This window comes from Scomber japonicus, chromosome 13 (assembly GCF_027409825.1).
Source record: "Scomber japonicus isolate fScoJap1 chromosome 13, fScoJap1.pri, whole genome shotgun sequence".
Lineage (NCBI taxonomy): Eukaryota > Metazoa > Chordata > Actinopteri > Scombriformes > Scombridae > Scomber > Scomber japonicus.
Genome location: NC_070590.1, coordinates 30,836,216 through 30,855,830, shown reverse-complemented (window position 1 = coordinate 30,855,830; position 19,615 = coordinate 30,836,216). Strand labels below are relative to the sequence as shown.

Below are 19,615 nucleotides of genomic sequence, written 5' to 3'. Positions count from 1 at the left end.
CTTCTAAAAATAGAATTATAGATGTCAAAAGATCTAAGCTGCTGAACAAACTGCTTTTTCTAGCCAGAAAATGTATATTATTCAATTGGATTCATGAAAAAACTCCTACTGTAACTCAGTGGTATAAGGACATTTTTAGGCTTGTTCCTATGGAGAGGCTAAGTGCTCGGTTAAGGGGAAATAATAGCAGCTTTATGAATATTTGGGCGGCCTCTGATAGATTACTTACCTAGGGATATAAGTAAAACTGTTCAAAGGGAAAAGGATACACTAGATCAGGAGGTGCTAGGGTGATTTCTATGGATAGGGCAGTAGCTGAGGGATGGTCAGGGTAATTATATCATGAGGATGGATAGGAGGATGGAAGGAGTTGCTTATTAAGACAAGTGTATGTATCTTTTTCTTAAATTTTTTTTTGTTGTACTCTATGTATATAAGTACGTAAAGTTCTTAAATTATGTATATATTTTTATTTTATTTTATTCATATATATTCATACTTATTTTGTATTTTTCTCCCTTAGTTCAAGCCTGTTATACTATAAGTATGTTTGCTGTTTGTCATGCAAAACAATGAAAATGAAAATAAAAATTAAAAAAAAAGACATGTCAGTGTTTGAAACAATGGCTTAAAATGTTTTAATTTCTCTAAAATTTAAACTCTTAAATGTACCTTTGAGTGGCAACAGAGGCGGCAGCATCCAGGGCGAACTGCCTCATCACACTCTCCTCCAAATACTTTTGCTCCCATTTGGTCATGTCTGCCTCCAGGGCCAGAATGCGCTCCTCTTTCTCCCGTAAGTGCTCCATCAGTGCTGTGGCGTTGTACTCTGAAGGGACTGCATTGCTGCTTTGGGAAGCTCCTTGGCGCTGGGAGAGATGAAAGAAAACAAAAAGTGGGGAACGGGGTAGGGGGCAAAAAGTAAGGCAGGGACAGAATGATAGAAGAGATGACTCTGTTATTTGACTTGAATCAAAACTAAATGTTGCTGGCTTGTCACCTACAGTATATAGCTGTTCAATTGTAGTAATTCTATATAGCAAGATAAAATAATAAAAGACTATAAGGTGCAAGAAGGCTCCCAATAAAAACTAAGATGAAGGATTTAAATGGTGATCATTGAAAAGATTACACCTGTTTAGCATAAACATGTTAGCATTGCAAGCATGCAAGCTGAGTATAGCTTCACAGAGCTGCTAGCATGGCTGTACACAATTAACAATAATAACGAAATATTCTATTTGCATATATTTTCTAGTAATACTCTTGACATGGTTAACAACATACAGAAAACACAGAGGTATAAAAAAACAGTTTAAGACAGTGAAAAAACTATGCTGTCTAATGTGTCAGAAAACAACAGGAGGAAAGGAGAGGCAATCTGTCAAGAGTTAAAGTTTGGCACAACATTAGGGCATTTGTGTTTTATATGAGATTATGAACAGACACATTAGATGTTTTTAGAGCACAGATATGATTTATTTATTAATATTTTTATGTAGTAAGGTCGACATCCTTATTTTGGACCGTTAATATCGCACAGTGACAAAAACTTGTTAAATGAACCATAAAGTGTTAAAAAGACAGGACAAAGGGGGTTGAGCATAGCTCAGCGGGTAGAGCACCCGCCCCATGTGTTGAGGCTCCTGTTTCCTGTCTATCTCTACTAACCTGTCCATTAAAAGGCAAAAGCCCAAAAAAATACACTTTAAAAAAAAAAAAGACAGGACAAAGACAAGACAAAGGAACGGTGTATCGCCATATGTTTGCCTGCAAGTTCCTGCTGATTGTGAAATAACTTAACTGTTTAGCACCTGCCTGATAAGGATACAAGGATGGTTTACCTTGTTTTTGTTGTGTTCAATTATGAACTTTACTTTGTTTTCAGTTCATTGTTTCATGGGGGTATACTGAATGCTATTGTACACAGTATGAGAGTAGCAGCTAGTTAATTTAGCGGCCGAGGAAACAGCTGCTGGTGGACTGTAAAGGTGAAGATTTTCTGCTTTAGAAATAAAGACACTGTTAGTTACAGTCCTGCTTGTGACTTAGTCCTTGGCTGCAACATAAACTATATAAAAACAATAGTTTGAAGCTAACATAGCAAATGCTAGCCATGCTAGTAATGTTAGTCTCCCTCAGGAGACACCAGCAGCATCTCCCGAGGCAGCAGCAGCCATTACAAACCAAGTTTAAGGTGATAGAGGAGGGCCCTCCTTCATTGTTATTATGTCTATCATTATTTCACACCCCTCTCTCTTAATAACATGCGCCCAAAGCAATATCAATGCCAAAAGTCTGAAACTGATCTGAAACTGAAAAAAAAGATTTGCAACTGAAAAAATAACAAAATAAAAATCACTCGCTCTGTCTCTATCTGGACGAAATTTTGCGGCCGTGTCCCACCCTTAAACACTTCTTATTGATTGAAATGTACACGCTGCTTCCTGTTGACAAGATAGCTAACCCCTCAATAGTTTGATTGGTTTGGAATATACTCGCAATAAGATCGTCACGCTGCATATCAGGACAGTTTCGCACAAGATTTTGTCGCCAGTTCGCTCAATCACTGTATGTCAGGATGCGGTGTTAGCGTGTTACCTGCTGCATGCGTAGTGACTCCAGCTCTCTCTCCAGTCTTGTACGGAGTCTATGCTCGAGTTGTTCTCTCTTCTCACATGCTGCCTGGAGCTGCGCCAGAGCCTGCTGCATCCTCTCCACCTTCTCCACATAAACCTGCTTCTTTTTCAGCTGTGAACACACACACACACACACACACACACACACACACACTCTTCATAAAGCACCATTACGAACATAGAATTTTACCTGGAAATGAGAATAAAGTGTTACCAGAGATGCCCATCACTCTGCTATTGTGTTGGCTGCACAATATGTATGACTATGTATCACTGGAACTGCATTAAGTTGGTTTAAGTCCTATCTATCAGATTGATTGATTGATTGATTGATTTCAGTTTGAAAATGTTAATGATAAATCCGCCATGCACACTAAAGTTAGACACAGTGTCCTTCAGGGTTCAGTGCTGGGACCAATACTATTCAATTTATACATGCTACCCTTAGGTAATATTATTTGGAAATACGCCATAAATCTTCATTGTTATACGGACAATACTCAATAATGATTAATTAAGCCATGCATGCCTTGAGGACAGGAAAAAAAACAGTTTTCGAGCAAATCTTAAAAAAGATTTGAGACAGGATGTGCCTTAAAATCAGGTACATCCTGTCTCAAAATGATGCAGAAAAATTAGTCCAAGCGTACATCTAGGCTGAGTATTGCCATTTATTATTATCAGGTTACCCTAACAAGTTGTTAAAGACTCTCTAGCTGGTTCAGAATGCAGCTGCATGCAAGAACTAGAAAGAGAGATCACATTACTCCTATTTTAGCTTCGCTGCATTGGCTTCCTGTAAAATCCTGAATAGAATTTAAATGTCAGGGTCCTATTAACTTTAATGTTGATTGTTTTTTCAATGTGCTTCTCAACGTTTGAAAAGACCAGCACAAAGGACCCTGATTCATAGTGGTTCAGCAGAAATCTTTCTCACAAGCAGATGGCTTATGGTCTACTTTGAATGAGCTAGCTGGGAGGCAAGTGGAGCATTAGCTGTATCACAGCCAACTAGCCTGTTATTTAGGTTAAAGTGAAAAGAAGCAGTGGGTCTGTTGGCCAGCTGACCTTCACCAGTTCGCCTACAGAGTCAACAGGTCCACAGAGGACACTATAACCACAGCTCTCCACTTTTCTCTCTCCCACCTGCAGCAGCAGGGGAGCTACGCACGACTGCTCTTTGTGGACTTCAGCTCACCGTTTAACACCATCCTCCCCAACAAACTGGTGACCAAATTGTCAGACCTGGGAATGTCCCACTCCATCTGCCTCTGGATCAAAGACTTCCTGTCAATGTTGTGCCTGAACACGTTCAATGAACGATCGTTCATGAACTCGTTCATATTTTGGGCAAGCGTGAACTGAACGTACTGTATTTCTGCCTGATGAACGTTATTGTGAACGCGTTCATTCTCTCATAGTTTCACTTTGTTCAAGAGGGTGCCAGACTTCTATAGAAAACCCGGCTAAAACACACCGTAAATAGGCCTTAACGAAAAAAACACCCAATCTGGCAACAGCAGCCACCACAGAATCACACCGCCGCATGCGTCATCAAAATGTGAAGCATGGAGGCAAAACAAATGAAGGCAGCAGCACTACCTCAGACTCTGCCTCCACCATTAATATGCCATCTTTGTATGATTACCTAAAACAATTTTAAAATCTAATTCATAGTTTCAGTGTTAAAACTGATAAAATAATTGCTGTCTGTGGTTTTATATGGGCTGTGGCAATAATTTTGAAAGCAACATATTGAAAAAAAAAGTTCTTTTAGTTCATTTTTGGAACTGTGAACTTAGTTCAAAATTTTGAATTATAAACTATGAACTGACCTAGTTCATTTAAAAATTGTTACTGAACTTTGAACTAGTTCATGTAGAAAGTGAACTTTCCCAACACTGCTCAGCGATCAGCCTAAATACTGGATCCCCTCAGGGCTGTGTGCCGAGCCCCCTACTTTACACCCTCTACATCCACGACTACATCCACTCCAGCAACAGCGTCATCAAGTTTGCTGATGATACTATTGTGGTGGGGGTCATCTTTCTCTCTCAGTGGGGACTGTGTGGTGGGGGTCATCTTTCTCTCTCAGTGGGGACTGTGTGGAGAGGGTCACAGACCTCCGGTTTCTGGGCATTCACATAGAGGATGACCTGACCTGGAGCATCAACACCACTGCTATTATTAAAAAGGCACAGCAGAGATTGTACTTCCTGAGAGTACTAAGAGAGGAATAATCAACTCTCACAAAAACTGCTTGTGTCCTTTTATTGTTGCTCCATAGAGAGCATTTTGACCTACTGCATGTGTGTGTGGTTCTCCAGCTGCGCAGCTGAAGAGAGGATAGCGCTTCAGAGGGTCATCACCACAGCCCAGAAGATTATCGGATGCCCCCTCCCCGCCCTGAAAGATCTGTACAGTTCCAGCTGTTTCAAGAAAGCTCTCCAGGGACCCATCTCATCCAGGACACTCACTCTGTGAGCTGCTGCCCTCAGGCAAACGCTGCAGGACATTGAGATTACGCACAAATAGATTACAAAACAGCTTTTACGTTAAATAATAGGATTAAATAATAGCAGTATAGCAATAGTATTTTTGTATTTAATTTTGTTTCTGCACTTTAAGGATTGCATCTCAATTTCATTGTGCTTTGTAAAATGACAATAAAGATTTTCTATTCTATTCTATTCTAAAAATAAAACAAACAAATTCAGTGGAGCCTGCAAAGGAAGCACAGCAATTGTCAGGATAAAACAGCCAGGTGGCAGAGGAGATGGCGACATATCACTGATGGAATAAATATTCATTTTGGGCCAAAGCTGATTTTTCATTATGAAGGCATTACTGGCCAATACAGATGACATGCTGATATTATTAGGAGCCTGTTTGATTTCTGTGCAGGATTATTTTTATTTATTTAGTTATGTTGTACTTATGTACATTTTGACAAATATGCAAAGAGAGATTGTGGTATAGATTGGAGAACTACATGTACCGCGTTCCAAATTATTATGCAAATTGGATTTAAGTGTCATAAACATTTCATTTTTCATGGATTGTATTGTGTCTCAGGGCTCTTTGGATCACTGAAATCAATCTCAGACACCTGTGATAATTAGTTTGCCAGGTGAGCCCAATTAAAGGAAAAATACTTAAGAAGGACGTTCCACATTATTAAGCAGACCACAGGTTTCAAGCAATATGGGAAAGAAAAATGATCTCTATGCTGCCGTCAAATAGTGCAATGCCTTGGACAAGGTATGAAAACAGATATTTCACGACAACTTAAGCGTGATCATCGTACTGTGAAGAGAGTTGTGGCTGATTCAGAGCACAGACAGATTTGTGCAGATAAAGGCATAATGAGGAAGGTTTCTGCCAGACAAATTCATTGGATCAAGTGAGCAGCTGCTAAAATGTCATTACAAAGCAGCAAACAGGCATTCGAAGCTGCTGGTGCCTCTGGAGTCCCGTGAACCTCAAGGTGTAGGATCCTCCAGAGGCTTGCAGTTGTGCATAAACCTACTATTCCTCTGTGTCATTGGCTGCTATGGGCATAAAAGGAGAGAAACTCATGGGGTTGTCCCCATCCTCCCTTGACCTCAACTCTATTGAGAACCTTTGGAGCAGCCTCAAGCAAAAGATCTATGAGGGTGGGAGGCAGTTCACATCCAAACAGCAGCTCTGGGAGGCTATTCTGACATCCTGCAAATATCATGCAAGCAGAAACTGTCCAGAAACTCACAAGTTCAATGGATGCAAGAATTGTGAAGGTGATATCGCAGAAGGGGTCCTATGTTAACATGTAACTTGGCCTGTCAAAATGTTTTTGATTGAAATACATTTTGATTTCAGTCCTAATGCTGCAAATTCAACAAATGACCATTTTCAGTTCTTTACAACCTATAAAATGTTTTGAAACTCTGCATAATAATTTGGAACAGTGCATTTTGAGTTTTATCATTGGGAGGTTTGTTCAGTAAAATTCAAATTATACTCTAACGGTCATTTGCATTGACTATTTAGGAAAATCAAAGAAAAATATAATTTTTAATTAAGGTTAGTTTTAAACCAAAAACTATTCTTCCTTAATTTTGAGTAATCCTCAGCAGTTATCTGTAACATCTAGTTCCTGGGTTTTGTACATCCTTTGTTATTCCTGTTTTATTTTGTAACCACCTTTTGTGTTTCGTTTCAGATCTTCACTTCCTGTCCTTGTGTGTGATTACCTGCCCTGCCCTCATTATTGTCACCTGTCTTGAATTATCCCACCTTCCCTTTTGTATTTAGTCTGTGTGCTCCCCTTTGTCTTTGCCAGCTCGTCTCATCTGTTCCAGCGAGCGTCTTTGTGTATTTTGACCCTGTTTTGTTAGGCTTCACAAACTGTCTTTCAAGATTTCTGTGTTCAGGATTTAGTGGGCAGGACTGAAAATCACCACTGCGTTATGTAACACAGCGGTGATTGGCATAAACCCGTCCCTGCTGCTGTAGCGGTATAAATACATTCAGCGCACACTACTACTACTACAGTCTACAGTTAGCCAGTTAGCTGAGTTAACTGCCGAGTTAGCCGCTGTGATAGCAGCAGAAAGCTCTCAAACGTAGCGTCCATGTTTCAGGTAGAGGTGGTGACTTTGATTGATAGGTGACACTTGGTAGGGGGCGGGGTTTCAGTGAACTCAGCAGGCACGCCCACAGTGTTTGGGAGCAGACAAAGAGGCTGATTTTTACACAACTTTGAAGCCTAATTTCATATATTTGGCGATTTTTTTAATCATTCAAATTTGGCAGGGTGGTTAACAACACACTTTTCTGTGGTATGTCAAACTCAGAACACATATTTATTATTACTTTACACAGACTTTAAGTGTACAACTATTGTGCTGGTAATGAAGACACCTAATCCAGGCTTTGTGTCCCAAAAATCTTTCCAGTGTCTCACTATAGTCTTTGCTGATGCTCAATAGCACGATTTAGATCAGAGTGACTCTTTGCAAAAGTAGGAAAAGAAAAAAACAGATTGGGGAGAAAACAGAGTGGGTAGGAGCTGAGAGAAGGCAGGCTGTGGGCCAAGAATCTAGGGGCTCTTTCAATTTTGTACAGAGGACAACAGAGCAATAGAAAAGCTTGCAGTTCTTTTGTTCTAATAACAAGCAGACATTGTGTTTCAAAGGCTGGCTTTGACCCCGCTTCGGCCTGTTTCCTGTTCTGTTTTGGACCTCAGTTATGGCCCCTGTTTCTGGAACCATACCAAACCAGCTGAGAGCTGGGTATCAGCAGCCAGGCTGGCAGATCCATGTTAGAGGGATGCTGGGAGAAGAGGTGAGAAGAAAGTAATGGAAGTAATGAAAGAAAATGAAAAGAGGACTAGGAGAGGATAAGAGATAAAGGATACAAGAAAGAAGAATACATGATAATGCATTTAAGAGAAGGGGGGAAAGCAAGTAAGTGAGAAAAAAACAGAACAGAAGAAGTAAACAGAAGAAAAACAGCGTTCAAGTCACAAGGTTAAACACCAGAAATGTGCGCTTGCAGTGTATTTGATTGGCTAAGCCACCTTAACAGGTGACCTTGATGTCACGTTGGAGCAAAAGTTGAGCAAGATTCAACTTGAATCTTTTTTTGTGTGTGGCTTTAGCATAGCCCCCTGTAATGACAACCCCACTGCATTGCCCAAGGGACATTTTTTCACTCAGAGCTAATGTCTACTGCAGGCCATGTGGGAATCATTAAAATGGGTCATACTTATACGTATTTTTGTCCATCGTCGATATTGTACTTACCAAGTTTATTGAGATGTTTGAATACAGCAACATCATTAAAAAGTGAGGTGTCCAGAAACACAAGCCATTGTATTTACTACCTGATGATGAAGTTGTAATAAATTGGAATTTGTGCATGTGGAGCGATATGCACACTTCAACATTCATCTTTGCACCAAGGTTAAAAAGACTGTGTAAAATTGTATGTTTAAATATTAAAGACTCAAAAAGAAATTGTATACAGTGCAGAGATGAGCGTGTGCCATCTGCAGCAGTATCATAGACCTCCCTTGTACATTTAATTCATGGGAAGACCCATGAACCAACTAGGAAGGCTATGAAGAAAAAAAAACATTGACTCTTGAAATTGAGAGTAGTTTATCCTTTGCTTCAGTTATAAGCAGCTATTCCCCTCCACAGGCAGCAGGGCACTTGACATACACATCCACTAAATCAAACGAGCAGGCCTGTAAGGAGATACTGGTGCCAGACAGTAGGCCAAAATCAGACCAGAACACTTAACACTGAGATATTTTCCTCTGAAGTAAAACATCCATAACCAGGAGATACAAGCTACTCACACTTAAAAAATGTGACCTGATTTTTAGCTTTTCTTTACACTGAGGAGGTTTTTACATATTTGTAATTGAAAAACAAACAAAACAGATAATGATGCTCAGTGTGGCTCAGTTCTTAATAAATCACTAACTGAAAAACAAATGCCATGACAAAGCCTCTGTGAATTTGCAGAGCTGTGGGTGTGGTAACATACTGTTTCTATCTGGTAATCAAGATTGAAATAAACCTTCATGTAGTCCACATCCTGGCTAAGCTTTGATTCATTGTCTTCTATTTCATTTCAGCAAGGAGCTTTTTTTACCCCAGCAAATAAAAGTCTAAACAAGCTTGATGGAGTTTTACTACACACAATATCCCTTGTTCGAGGATGGACAAGGACCTTTGTTTCATTTCATTCATTCATCTATCTTGGCCGTCGCTAACAAAGGCATCGTTAGAAAGATTGAGGGCGGAACATAAGTTAGTTGTTAATGTGCATTCTTAAATGATAAACCACACACATTCTCATATCTTCACATTATCCACATCCAATCATCTATACCAGGCATGGCCAAAGTTTGGCCCGGGGGCCAAATGCGGCCCGTGTTCAAGTTTCCACTGGCCCGCAGGCTCTGTGATAAAATGAATAATATAAAATACACACGTCTAAAAAAAAGTTTCCGATCGTGCCTGAAAGCACCTCTTCTGACATATGCACCTGGGGTGGTCCGTGTCACCCAAGTCCACTTACTGGACGGGCCGTGTGACACTACATGACCTTATCCAGCTCTAAAATGGCGACTCTAACTAAAAAAAGGAAAGTTGACAGCGAGGGCCGCCGCTTCCAGGACAAGTGGAAATTGGAGTATTTTTTCACTGAAATACACAACAACTGTATGCCTAATTTTCCAAGAGACTGTGGCTGCTTTCAAGGAATTCAATATAAAGAGGCACTACCAGACGAAACAAGGTAACTATGACAAGCTAACTGGGAACGCGGCGAAAAATGGAAGCAACTGGAAGCTGTTTTAATGGCGCAGCAGTGCTTTTTCACAAGAGCCCGTGAGTCAAAAGAAAATGCCACAAAGGCGAGCTACGACGTGGCAAATCTGATTGCCAAGCACTGCAAACCTTTTACTGAGGGTGAATTTATCAAAGACTGCTTGATGAAAATAGTGGAGAAAATTTGTCCTGAGAAGAAGCAGGAGTTTGCCAATGTTTGTCTGGCTCGTAACACTGTGGTACGGAGAATTGAAGACGTTTCATCTGATATTAAGAGACGAGAGAGTTAGGAGCAAAAGGAGTGGAGTTTAGCTTTAGTAGTCAAGATGGTGCCAGTGTGTGTGGCTGGCCGTCTGGTGCTCCTGTAATTCTTAGTGTTCTTATAGTTTTTAATCATTGCCACTAAACAAATTGAGTCTCTGCTGGTGTATGATCACCAGTCTCTTTTGTTTCTCTGGCGGAATGTCAGTGATTTAAGTGCATTTGATCACGGTGGACAGTATAGTTTACGCCTGCTCCTGTACCGGGCCTCGGCCCTACCTTCCCAGCGGAAGCATTCCCGTCGCCGTGGTAGATATGGCGGTCAGCTGGTGAAGCTTAAGCTCTGACTGACACGCTCTTCGTCCATTTCTTGGACAGGACACGGATTGCTCGCACCTCTCGCTGTGCCCCGGCGCTTCCTTGACCTCATCGACGTCTGCCTGGTGCCTGTCACCGGCTCTTTTGAGGGACTCCAGCCCCGCCGTCTCTGCCCCCTTCGGCTCTCTCAGTGCGGGGTAAACTGTTGGTATGATTTCACTGAGCTCCCATTGACCGTAATTTAAATTTTACCCACCACAGCCTGGTATTTTTACACCCTGCTGACCGCTATCAGCTTCCTAACGATGTCAAACAAGGAAAGTGACCCGGTTCCGCCCGAAAATCCAAGTAAATGTCAAAGAATAACGAGGGGCCGACTTAACGCCGAGGCACAACATGGTGGCTCGGGTACTGGTGGCTACTCCACACAGCTAGTTCGGGAAGTTACTGAGAGCATCGGCAAGTTATTAGAAGAGAAGCTGGCCACATTTGCGAATGCATTGGAAGTAGTGACAACCTGGGTGGAAGACAACAGTAAAAGACTGGACGAAGCTGAGGACCGAGTGGACACTGGAGGACATGTTAGCTACCACGGACAACAAGCTCCGGGAAGTCGAGAAGAAGCTACAGATTACCACTGGGTAAATACAGCGTATTTGTGATGAGATGTCACTCGACAATTTTAATTCGGACTGCTGTATTAAAGCCTAAATTCAGCTATGCACATTAAGCTGGGGAAAATGTTTATCTAATATAGCCACACTGCACTTTTATGATAAGACGGGCTATAACAGCTGTGATGCTAATTCAAGAAGTTAAAAGTTGAATTAATCTTAGTCTGACTAAAAAAGGAAAAAAAAGAAAAGGGATGTCTGTAATTTGGAGTTGTGACTAGAACTAAATAAACTAAATAATCCTTCTTTAATTATTATTTTTGGGTTCTAAAGGGATGTGAATCTATCTGGGTCGTGGGAGTGGGTGTTTTTTGAAGAGACTGAAGTTGTTGCTCTTTGTCAGTGTTACCTGCGCTTTCAGCGTCATACAACCACTTGTAACTGTTACACAAACCTTGTTATTATGGCTGTGTTGTTTGTTTTTTCTTAGGCCCGTTGAGGCTTATTTCAGTGTTCAATGCCCATCATTCAGAAGCAGATTTTTTGTTCGCAGTGCTCTGAAATGTAAGACTACCTCCTCATCACCATTTTACCTGCCCAAAGACATTTTTTTCATTGCTCACGACCCTGAACCTTATTTGGCCGGTGCATTATTGGTGTATCTTTTTTCATATAACAACCATGAGTGACATTAAGATTATTTCTTTAAACGTCAAGGGGGTTGGACATGTTGTAAAAAGACAGAAGATTATTTCATTATTAAAGAGAGAAAATGCACAAGTTGCCCTTCTACAAGAAACACATTTAACAGATTTGGAACACATTAAATTAAGAAGAAGCTGGATAGGCCAAATGTTCTATTCATCCTTCAATTCACATAGCAGAGGAGTAGCTCGCCTTCCCCTAAAATTTCATCAAATAAATTGTCACAACTGTCATATTAAATTCACAATTTACATTACATCAAATCTACACTGTTGCTGTTTATTGCAGACGCTGTTATTTTCCAACGTGATCTCCCTATCACAGACTGGCAATCCGCCGCAGACGCTGAGCGTCAACGGTGTTCAATGAGGCTTCTCCCAACAGCTGTTTTGGGCGGGACAAGCCAGGAAAAGACGCTCATTGGATAATGCGACAAACTCGTCCCGCCCCTGGACGCTGAGCGTCTCTGGCGGTCAATAGAGCAGTGGGCGGGGTTGGACGCTCTGCTTCTGTATGATGATTGGATGAAATGCTTTATAGGGCTCAAAGCCCTTGATAGACAGCTTTGGATAGGCTGACTCTTCTTCTGAATGTAGTTTTGCCAGTGTAGCTTGACTTTCTGACTAAACCTGGCGACTTTCCAACTCTTCTTGGCGACTTTTTTTCTCAAAGGCGACTATAGACGGATCTAGCGAGTTTTTCTGGTGTTATTGGAGAGTTTTCTGATGTTTTGGAGACTCTGACATGAAAGCACGTATCACTCTGTCCTTAACGAGCAGCGGGTGCTGCTGCGAGCCCTGCCCCCGTCCCAAAGCCCTCACAAAAAAAAACAAAAAAAAACAATAACCTAGAAATCAATCTTGTTACTCATCAATGACATATCCAAGACTGTTATAATCCCTCCAAACCAAATTCAATTTGCATTAATTAAATCAATGGTTTGGATCAATAGAGGAGAAGTGGATTAGAAGATGCATGCAAAAACAAAATGAAAAAAAAAATCTTAAATATGCCTTTTTTATGGCATCAAACACGTTGGACACTTTTGTCCAATGTGGTATTTGTGCCAGTTTGGTTCTGAGAGTCACATGGACAAAAAACTAAAAAACCCCTGGAAATCAATCTTGTTCAAGACTGTTATAATCCCCCCAAAGCAAATTCAATTTGCATTCAGTATATTGGAAATAATCACCTTTTCATAGGGTGATTATCTCACCTTTTACTATAGGGCTCTGTTACCTGGGTGGGTGAGGTGTTCAGTGTTGCTTTAAGGCCCTTTGTCCTGTGCAGGCCTACCTGGGCAGGCTAGTGACTAGTTTTGAAAATCTTTTTTTGTGTGTGTTGATGTACAACATATACAACAGACTCAATTAAACACTCCTTTTATTTGTAACAGCCTCGCTTCAATATGACAAGTTTTATGATGAAGACGTAAAGTGAGCTTCCCCTGTTTAAAACACCAGCAGCTGCCACTGGTACATTGTCTGATCACAACCCAGTATCTATGACTATATCCCCCCCTACCGCAACCCTTCCACACGCCACCGGAGACTTAATTACTCACTATTAAGTAGCCCCCCATTTTTGGATTTTCTGGAGAAGCAATGGGAACTTTTTATGGTAACAAATAACACACCAGATATAAATCCTTCCCTGTTATGGGAAACGGCTAAGGCATTTATAAGAGGCTCCATTATATCTTACACAGCAGCTCAAAAGAGGGATACAATCAAGAGGCAACTGGAACTGGAACGTTCGATCCAGGATTTAGAGAACAAGTTTAAAGCATCTCCATCCAAACATAATATTAAAAACTTAGAAGCAGCAAGATCGGCGCTAAATCAACTCTTAACAAGCAAAGCAGAGGCTTCTATCCTTTTTGCCAGACAGAGGTTATATGAACACGGCAATAAGCCTGGCCGCCTTCTTGCCCGCCTGGCGAAGGGCAGAAGTGCCACTAATTTGATATCATCACTTAAAGATAGTAATGGAGACAAAGTTCATGAATAAAAAAAATTAACAATGTTGTGAGACAGTTCTACTATAAGTTATATTCCACTGAATGTAATACATCGGAGGAACTAAGAAAATTCTTCTTGGGTCAAATTAGTCTTCCCTCTCTTACAGAAGAACAACAGGAGCTCCTGAATAGACCGGTTACCAGGGAAGAGGTCCTGGATGCTATCCGCACACTTCAAAGTGGGAAAGCACCAGGGCCAGACGGCTATGGGCCGGAGTAGGCTATTATAAAAAAATGAGCAGAGTTGTGGTGGGCCCTCTGACCGATATGTTTTTGGACTCCTTCAAGAATAGATGTCTCCCTCCCTCTCTAAATTTAGCCAATATCTCCTTAATCCTGAAAAAAAAAACACCATATGAGTGCGGTTCATATAGACCAGTCAGCCTCATAAATGTGGACAGCAAGATACTTTCTAAAGTGCTAGCCAGAAGATTGGATAATTATTTACCTTCACTAATAAATGACGATCAGACAGGCTTTATCAGGGGGAAGTTCTCGTACTCCAATGTGAGAAGACTTCTTAATGTGGTACAGTACTCCTCAGAGATGAAACACTGAGCACTAGTTATATCATTAGACGCAGAAAAAGCGTTCGATCGGGTGGAGTGGAGGTTCATGTGGGATGTGCTGGGCAGGTTTGGATTAGGAGAGGAGTTTATAAATTGGATAAAACTTATTTATCATTCACCAGAGGCCTGTGTCTTGACCAATGGCATGCGTTCTTCTCCCTTCCTGCTCAGTAGAGGGACGAGACAGGGCTGCCCGCTCTCCCCCCTCCTTTTTGCCCTCACTTTAGAGCCGCTGGCAGAACGCATCAGGAATAGTAATGAAATACACGGCGTTACTTTAGGCAAGACAACTCACAAGATAGCATTATATGCTGATGACGTTTTACTTTTTCTTTCAAAGCCTGAGGTATCAGTCCCAGCCACTCTGTCGATTATCAACTCATTTGGCTCCATATCTGGCTATAAAGTAAATTGAGGCCATACCCCTGGGGAATTATGATAGCACAAGCTCAGAAACGAATTTTCCGTTCAGATGGGCCTCTTCGGGCTTTGTTTATCTTGGTATTAAAGTGTCACCTAATATTGAGGACCTGAGGAGACTTTTGTGCCTACAATCAGAACAGTTAAGAACGACCTTGAGAGATGGCATGACCTTCCCCTCTCCTGGATGGGCAGAATCAGTCTCTTGAAGATGAACATACTCCCCAGATTGCTTTATCCTTTACAGATGTTACCATTATGGGTATCAAAGAAGGTCATCTTAGATCTAGAAAGGGCGTTTCCACGATTTATCTGGCACAATAAAAGACCCAGAATCAGTATTAAGACTTTACAACTGACAGTGGAACGAGGGGGCTTAGCCCTGCCCAATCTGAGATTTTATAACTGGGCCTGCCACACCCGAATAATCTGGGACTAGCTTCAGTCTCATTTAAAATCTGAAGTGGGTAATGATGAATGGTTCTCCTCTCCCTACTCCCTGCTGAGTAAACTCACTAGTCATGGAGAAAAGAGGTTGCCAAATATTAACCGTAACCCTCATAACACCATCAAAGTCTGGCGAGACATTGCAAAGCATTTTGGGGAAAACACTTCATCCTTTGCATGAACGCCTGTGACTAGGAATGATGAGTTCACCCCAGGAATTAATAATAATGTATTTGATAATTGGCATAAGAAAGGAGTCAGGCTTATATGGATGTATAACAGGGTAATACACTGATGTCCTTTCAACAGCTTCAACAAAAATACAATATTGCATCTGACACTTTTATGAGTATCTTCAACTCCGTAGTTTTATTCTGTCAAAGGTGAAAAAGCTTCACACAGGCGCTCCCTCTTTCAGTGATATAGATTTATTTGTACTGAATCGAAAAGACACATGGCATTTTCTCTCTCATTCCTATTCGTTACTCTACTCCGTAGATCCATCAGCTATAAGGAAGGTGATACAGAAGTGGGAACGTGATCTTGGTGGGCAATTTATCGAAGATGACTGGCATGAAGCTATAATATCTGCTAAAACCACATTCATTTGCAACCAAATGAGAGAAACCCATTACAAGATACTACATAGATCCCACATAACACCATGCATTCTTAACAATTCTTAACCCTAACCCTAACCCCTTTGCATCAAGTGTAAATTGTCTGTTGGGACATACATTCACTGCTTTTGGGAGTGCCGATTGATTGCAAGGTTTTGGGGCAATGTAGCCCAGGAATTGAGTAAAATTTTCTCACTGAAAGTTACAAAAGACTCTGGCCTGGACTTCTGTTTCTGGCCAGGAGATGTATTCTGAAGCAGTGGATTAATGACAAACCTCCAACTGTCACACAATGGTACAGAGAAAAATATAAAGTTTTACCCTTAGAAAGACTTACTGCGCGAATGAAAGGGGATGATAATTTGTTTGAGGGAACATGGTCGGCCTTTCTGAGATACTTACCCTTGCCCCTCCGGGACACTGTAAATAAAGACAGATACGCTTTAGACTGGAATATTCCCACTGGATGATTTATGTTATATCCGTTGTTGCCAACTCTCTAGATCTCCCCTTCTCTGCTTTTGCATTGCTTTCTTTCTTTACTTATCTGACTATCTCTAATTGTATATATTTTATTGTTGTACAGATGGCTTTATTTAATTTACTTAGGTATTTTAAATTTAATTTTATTGTTTATCTGTTTTTACATTTACTTATTTATTTGTATTAACGTCATCCACCCTGTTTTTGTCTCGTGTACTTGTATAATTTCTATTTTTACTTCCGGGTGAGAGAAGGCACAGTATGTGTATAGAGTTACTAATGCGACAGTTGAGGGTGGCAGTGGGACTCCTCTTCTTTTTATTTTATTTATTTTTATTTGCTGCCTTTTTCACTTTTTGGGGTGATGATAGTCGTGAACTACCTGAAGTCATTCTGGTTTGGATGGTGGTTTATTTTCCTTCCTGTTGTGACATCTTTGTGATACAGAGAGCACTTGAACACTTCAGCACTGGCTGAAATCATGCCTTAGTATGACCGTGCCCTTTTTCTCAGGGATTTTAACATTCACGTGTGTTGTCCTGATAAGCCGTTGGTGAAGGACTTTTTAAGCCTTATTTACTCTTTTAATTTGGTGCAGTGTGTGTCTGGTCCCACACATGAACATGGACACACATTAGACCATGTCCTCTCTCATGGTTTATCTGTGTTTAAGTTGGAGATCTGTGACGATTTGATTTCTGATCATATGCCAGTATTGTTTGAAGTTGCTTTCTCATGTGCTGATGTTAAAATCTGGCGCCCCTGTTCAGAGCCGTCAGATTTTTAACTGTTTTGATCAGCTCTGTGTCAGCCTTGCCTCTGTTAACACAGAGGAGTTCAGCTCTTGGTTTCACTCCTCCTGCCAAACCATACTGGACTCCATGGCTCCAAAAAAATCTGTGCAGCCTAAGGCAAAGTCTAAGCCCTGGTTTAATGACACAACTCGCGCAGCTAGACGGGAGTGTCGCAAAGCTGAGCGTAAGTGGAAGAAGGACAAGCTGCAGGTTTCTCTCCAAATCCTTAAGGACTGTTGGCGCTGCTACCAGAATACTGTTAAAGAGACCAAAAGAGAATACCTGTCAAACACATAGACTGTATATAAGAAATGGACGTAACATCCGTGACGTCACCCATTGGTTTGTGGACTGCTGCTCGGAAGCCAATAGTATCGAATCTAGGCAGCGCCATCTTGAAAATTTCAGGTGCATGCCGGGAAAAAAAGAACACGGATTCTACTTATATGGGCATGAGGCGGAGTCATGGACGGAAGTATGGGCGGGACCAACGGCGGAGCGGGGAGGCTGCGATTGGTTGCGAGGGCTGGATCTCAAGGACATTGGTCAATCAACCTGTCAATCACAACGTAGCCACGTAGCCTGCTTTATCGTCAAATATAAAATCAGAGAGGCCAAAATTTCACAAATGAACACCAGACTGCATTGAAGAAGGCTTTAAACTAGCGATTGAGACCATAAACACATTTTGAAAACGTTTACTGAGGTTAGAAATCAAGTGAGAAGTTGGTGAATTCTCCATTGACTTGTATAGAGCCGGAAGTCTTTTTGAACACAAAACGATCGCCCCCTGGTGGCCTTTTGATAGAATGCAGCTCTAAGTTACTTCCGCATTGGCTTCTTTTCAGAGGACAGGAACTCCCCGCCTGGTCAAACATCATTGAATCCAATCGTCAAAAACCAGCAGGTGTTATTTAAATCCATTGAAACTGTTCTTAATGCCCCACAGCCTGTCAGCTTGGAGGCATCTCCTGAAATGTGCAATAGCTTCCTGCACTTTTTTATCGATAAGGTTGCTACTGCTAGGACTCTCATCTTAGCTCCTGCACCTGACCCCTCTGTCCGTATTCCTTGTTCTGCAGCTCTTGATAAGTTTGAGCCTGTGTCTGTCGTTTTTAGAAGATCTGGTTGGCCATATTAAGCCATCAGACTCTCCCTGTCATGCTGTCTCTGTAGTTTCTTTAAAGAGGTTTTCCCTAGTAGGTTGGCAGTCGGTTCTGGCTATCATAAACAGCAGTCTGTCTTCTGGTGTCGTTCCTCTAAGTTTTAAACATGCAGTGGTGCAGCCGCTACTTAAAAAACCTGGCATTGACCACAGCGTGCCCATCTCCAACCTGCCTTTTATCTCAAAAATCTTTGAGAAAGTTGTTCTTGCCCAGCTAAAGTCATTGCTGGATGAGCATGATGTCCTGCAGGTCTTTCAATCAAATCAAAACCCTGCATTGCACAGAGTCAGCTTTACTACGGGGTTTTAATAATATCCTACAAGCAAATTACTCTAGTAATCATGTTGGACCTAACTTTAGCTTTTGACACCGTGGACCACAACACCCTCGTGGCTCGGCTACGCCACCTAGTGTGCATCTGTGGTACTGCACTGGAGTGGCTCAGATCTTATCTGGCTGACAGAAGCATGAGTGTAAGCCTTGGAACTTCGAAATCCAGCTCTGCTCCCCTGCCGTATGGGGTTACACAGGGGTCAATTTTAGGTCCCCTGCTCTTATCTCTGTATTTACTGCCACTGGGCTCCATCCTGAGAAAGCATGGCATCTCTTTCTACTTTTATGCTGACGACAGTCAGATATATGTGCCGCTGAAAAAGAAAAATGCTTTCTCCCTAACACCACTTCTGGCATATCTTGAATACATCAAAGCCTGGATTGCCTTGAACTTTCTTAACTTCAACGAAAAAAAAAAACAGAAGTGATAGTGTTTGGTCCTAGTGGCCTTTGTGAACCGCCTCCTGTTGACTTGGGTCCTTTGGCAGATTATTTTAAGTCAACAGTCTCAAACTTGGGTTTTAAGATGGACAGTGATTTTAAATTGGATTGGCAAATTAGTGCTATAGTGAAATCCAGCTTTTTTCACATTAGACAAAGGTTAAGCCTTTTCTCGCTCAACAGCACTTTGAAACAGTAATCCATGCCTTCAACATCCCGGCTGGATTACACTTTATTTTGGAGTCAGTCAGTCCTCCATCACACGTCTCCAGTTGGTGCAAAATGCAGCCGCTCGCTCCTTAACTGGAGTACTTAAGAGCGAGCATATAACTCCCATCCTGGCCTCCCTCCACTGGCTACCTGTGCACTTTAGAGTCCATTTTAAGATTCTTTTATTTGTTTTTAAATCTTTAAATCGTCTGGAGGTCAAAGCGGAAGCTCAGAGGGGATAGAGCATTTT

General features: G+C 41.4%; 1 protein-coding gene across 1 annotated transcript in view; it reads right to left on the bottom strand.

Annotated features, from left to right (window-relative positions):
* amot (angiomotin) overlaps positions 1-19,615 on the bottom strand; it is a 64,009-nt gene that overhangs the window by 20,150 nt on the left and 24,244 nt on the right. Inside the window, exons 8-9 of the mRNA XM_053332252.1 lie at positions 2,602-2,751; positions 673-869 (exon numbers count right to left, since the gene is read on the bottom strand). Coding sequence (XP_053188227.1) covers positions 673-869; positions 2,602-2,751 — 347 coding nt within the window. The remainder of the gene's footprint in view (positions 1-672; positions 870-2,601; positions 2,752-19,615) is intronic.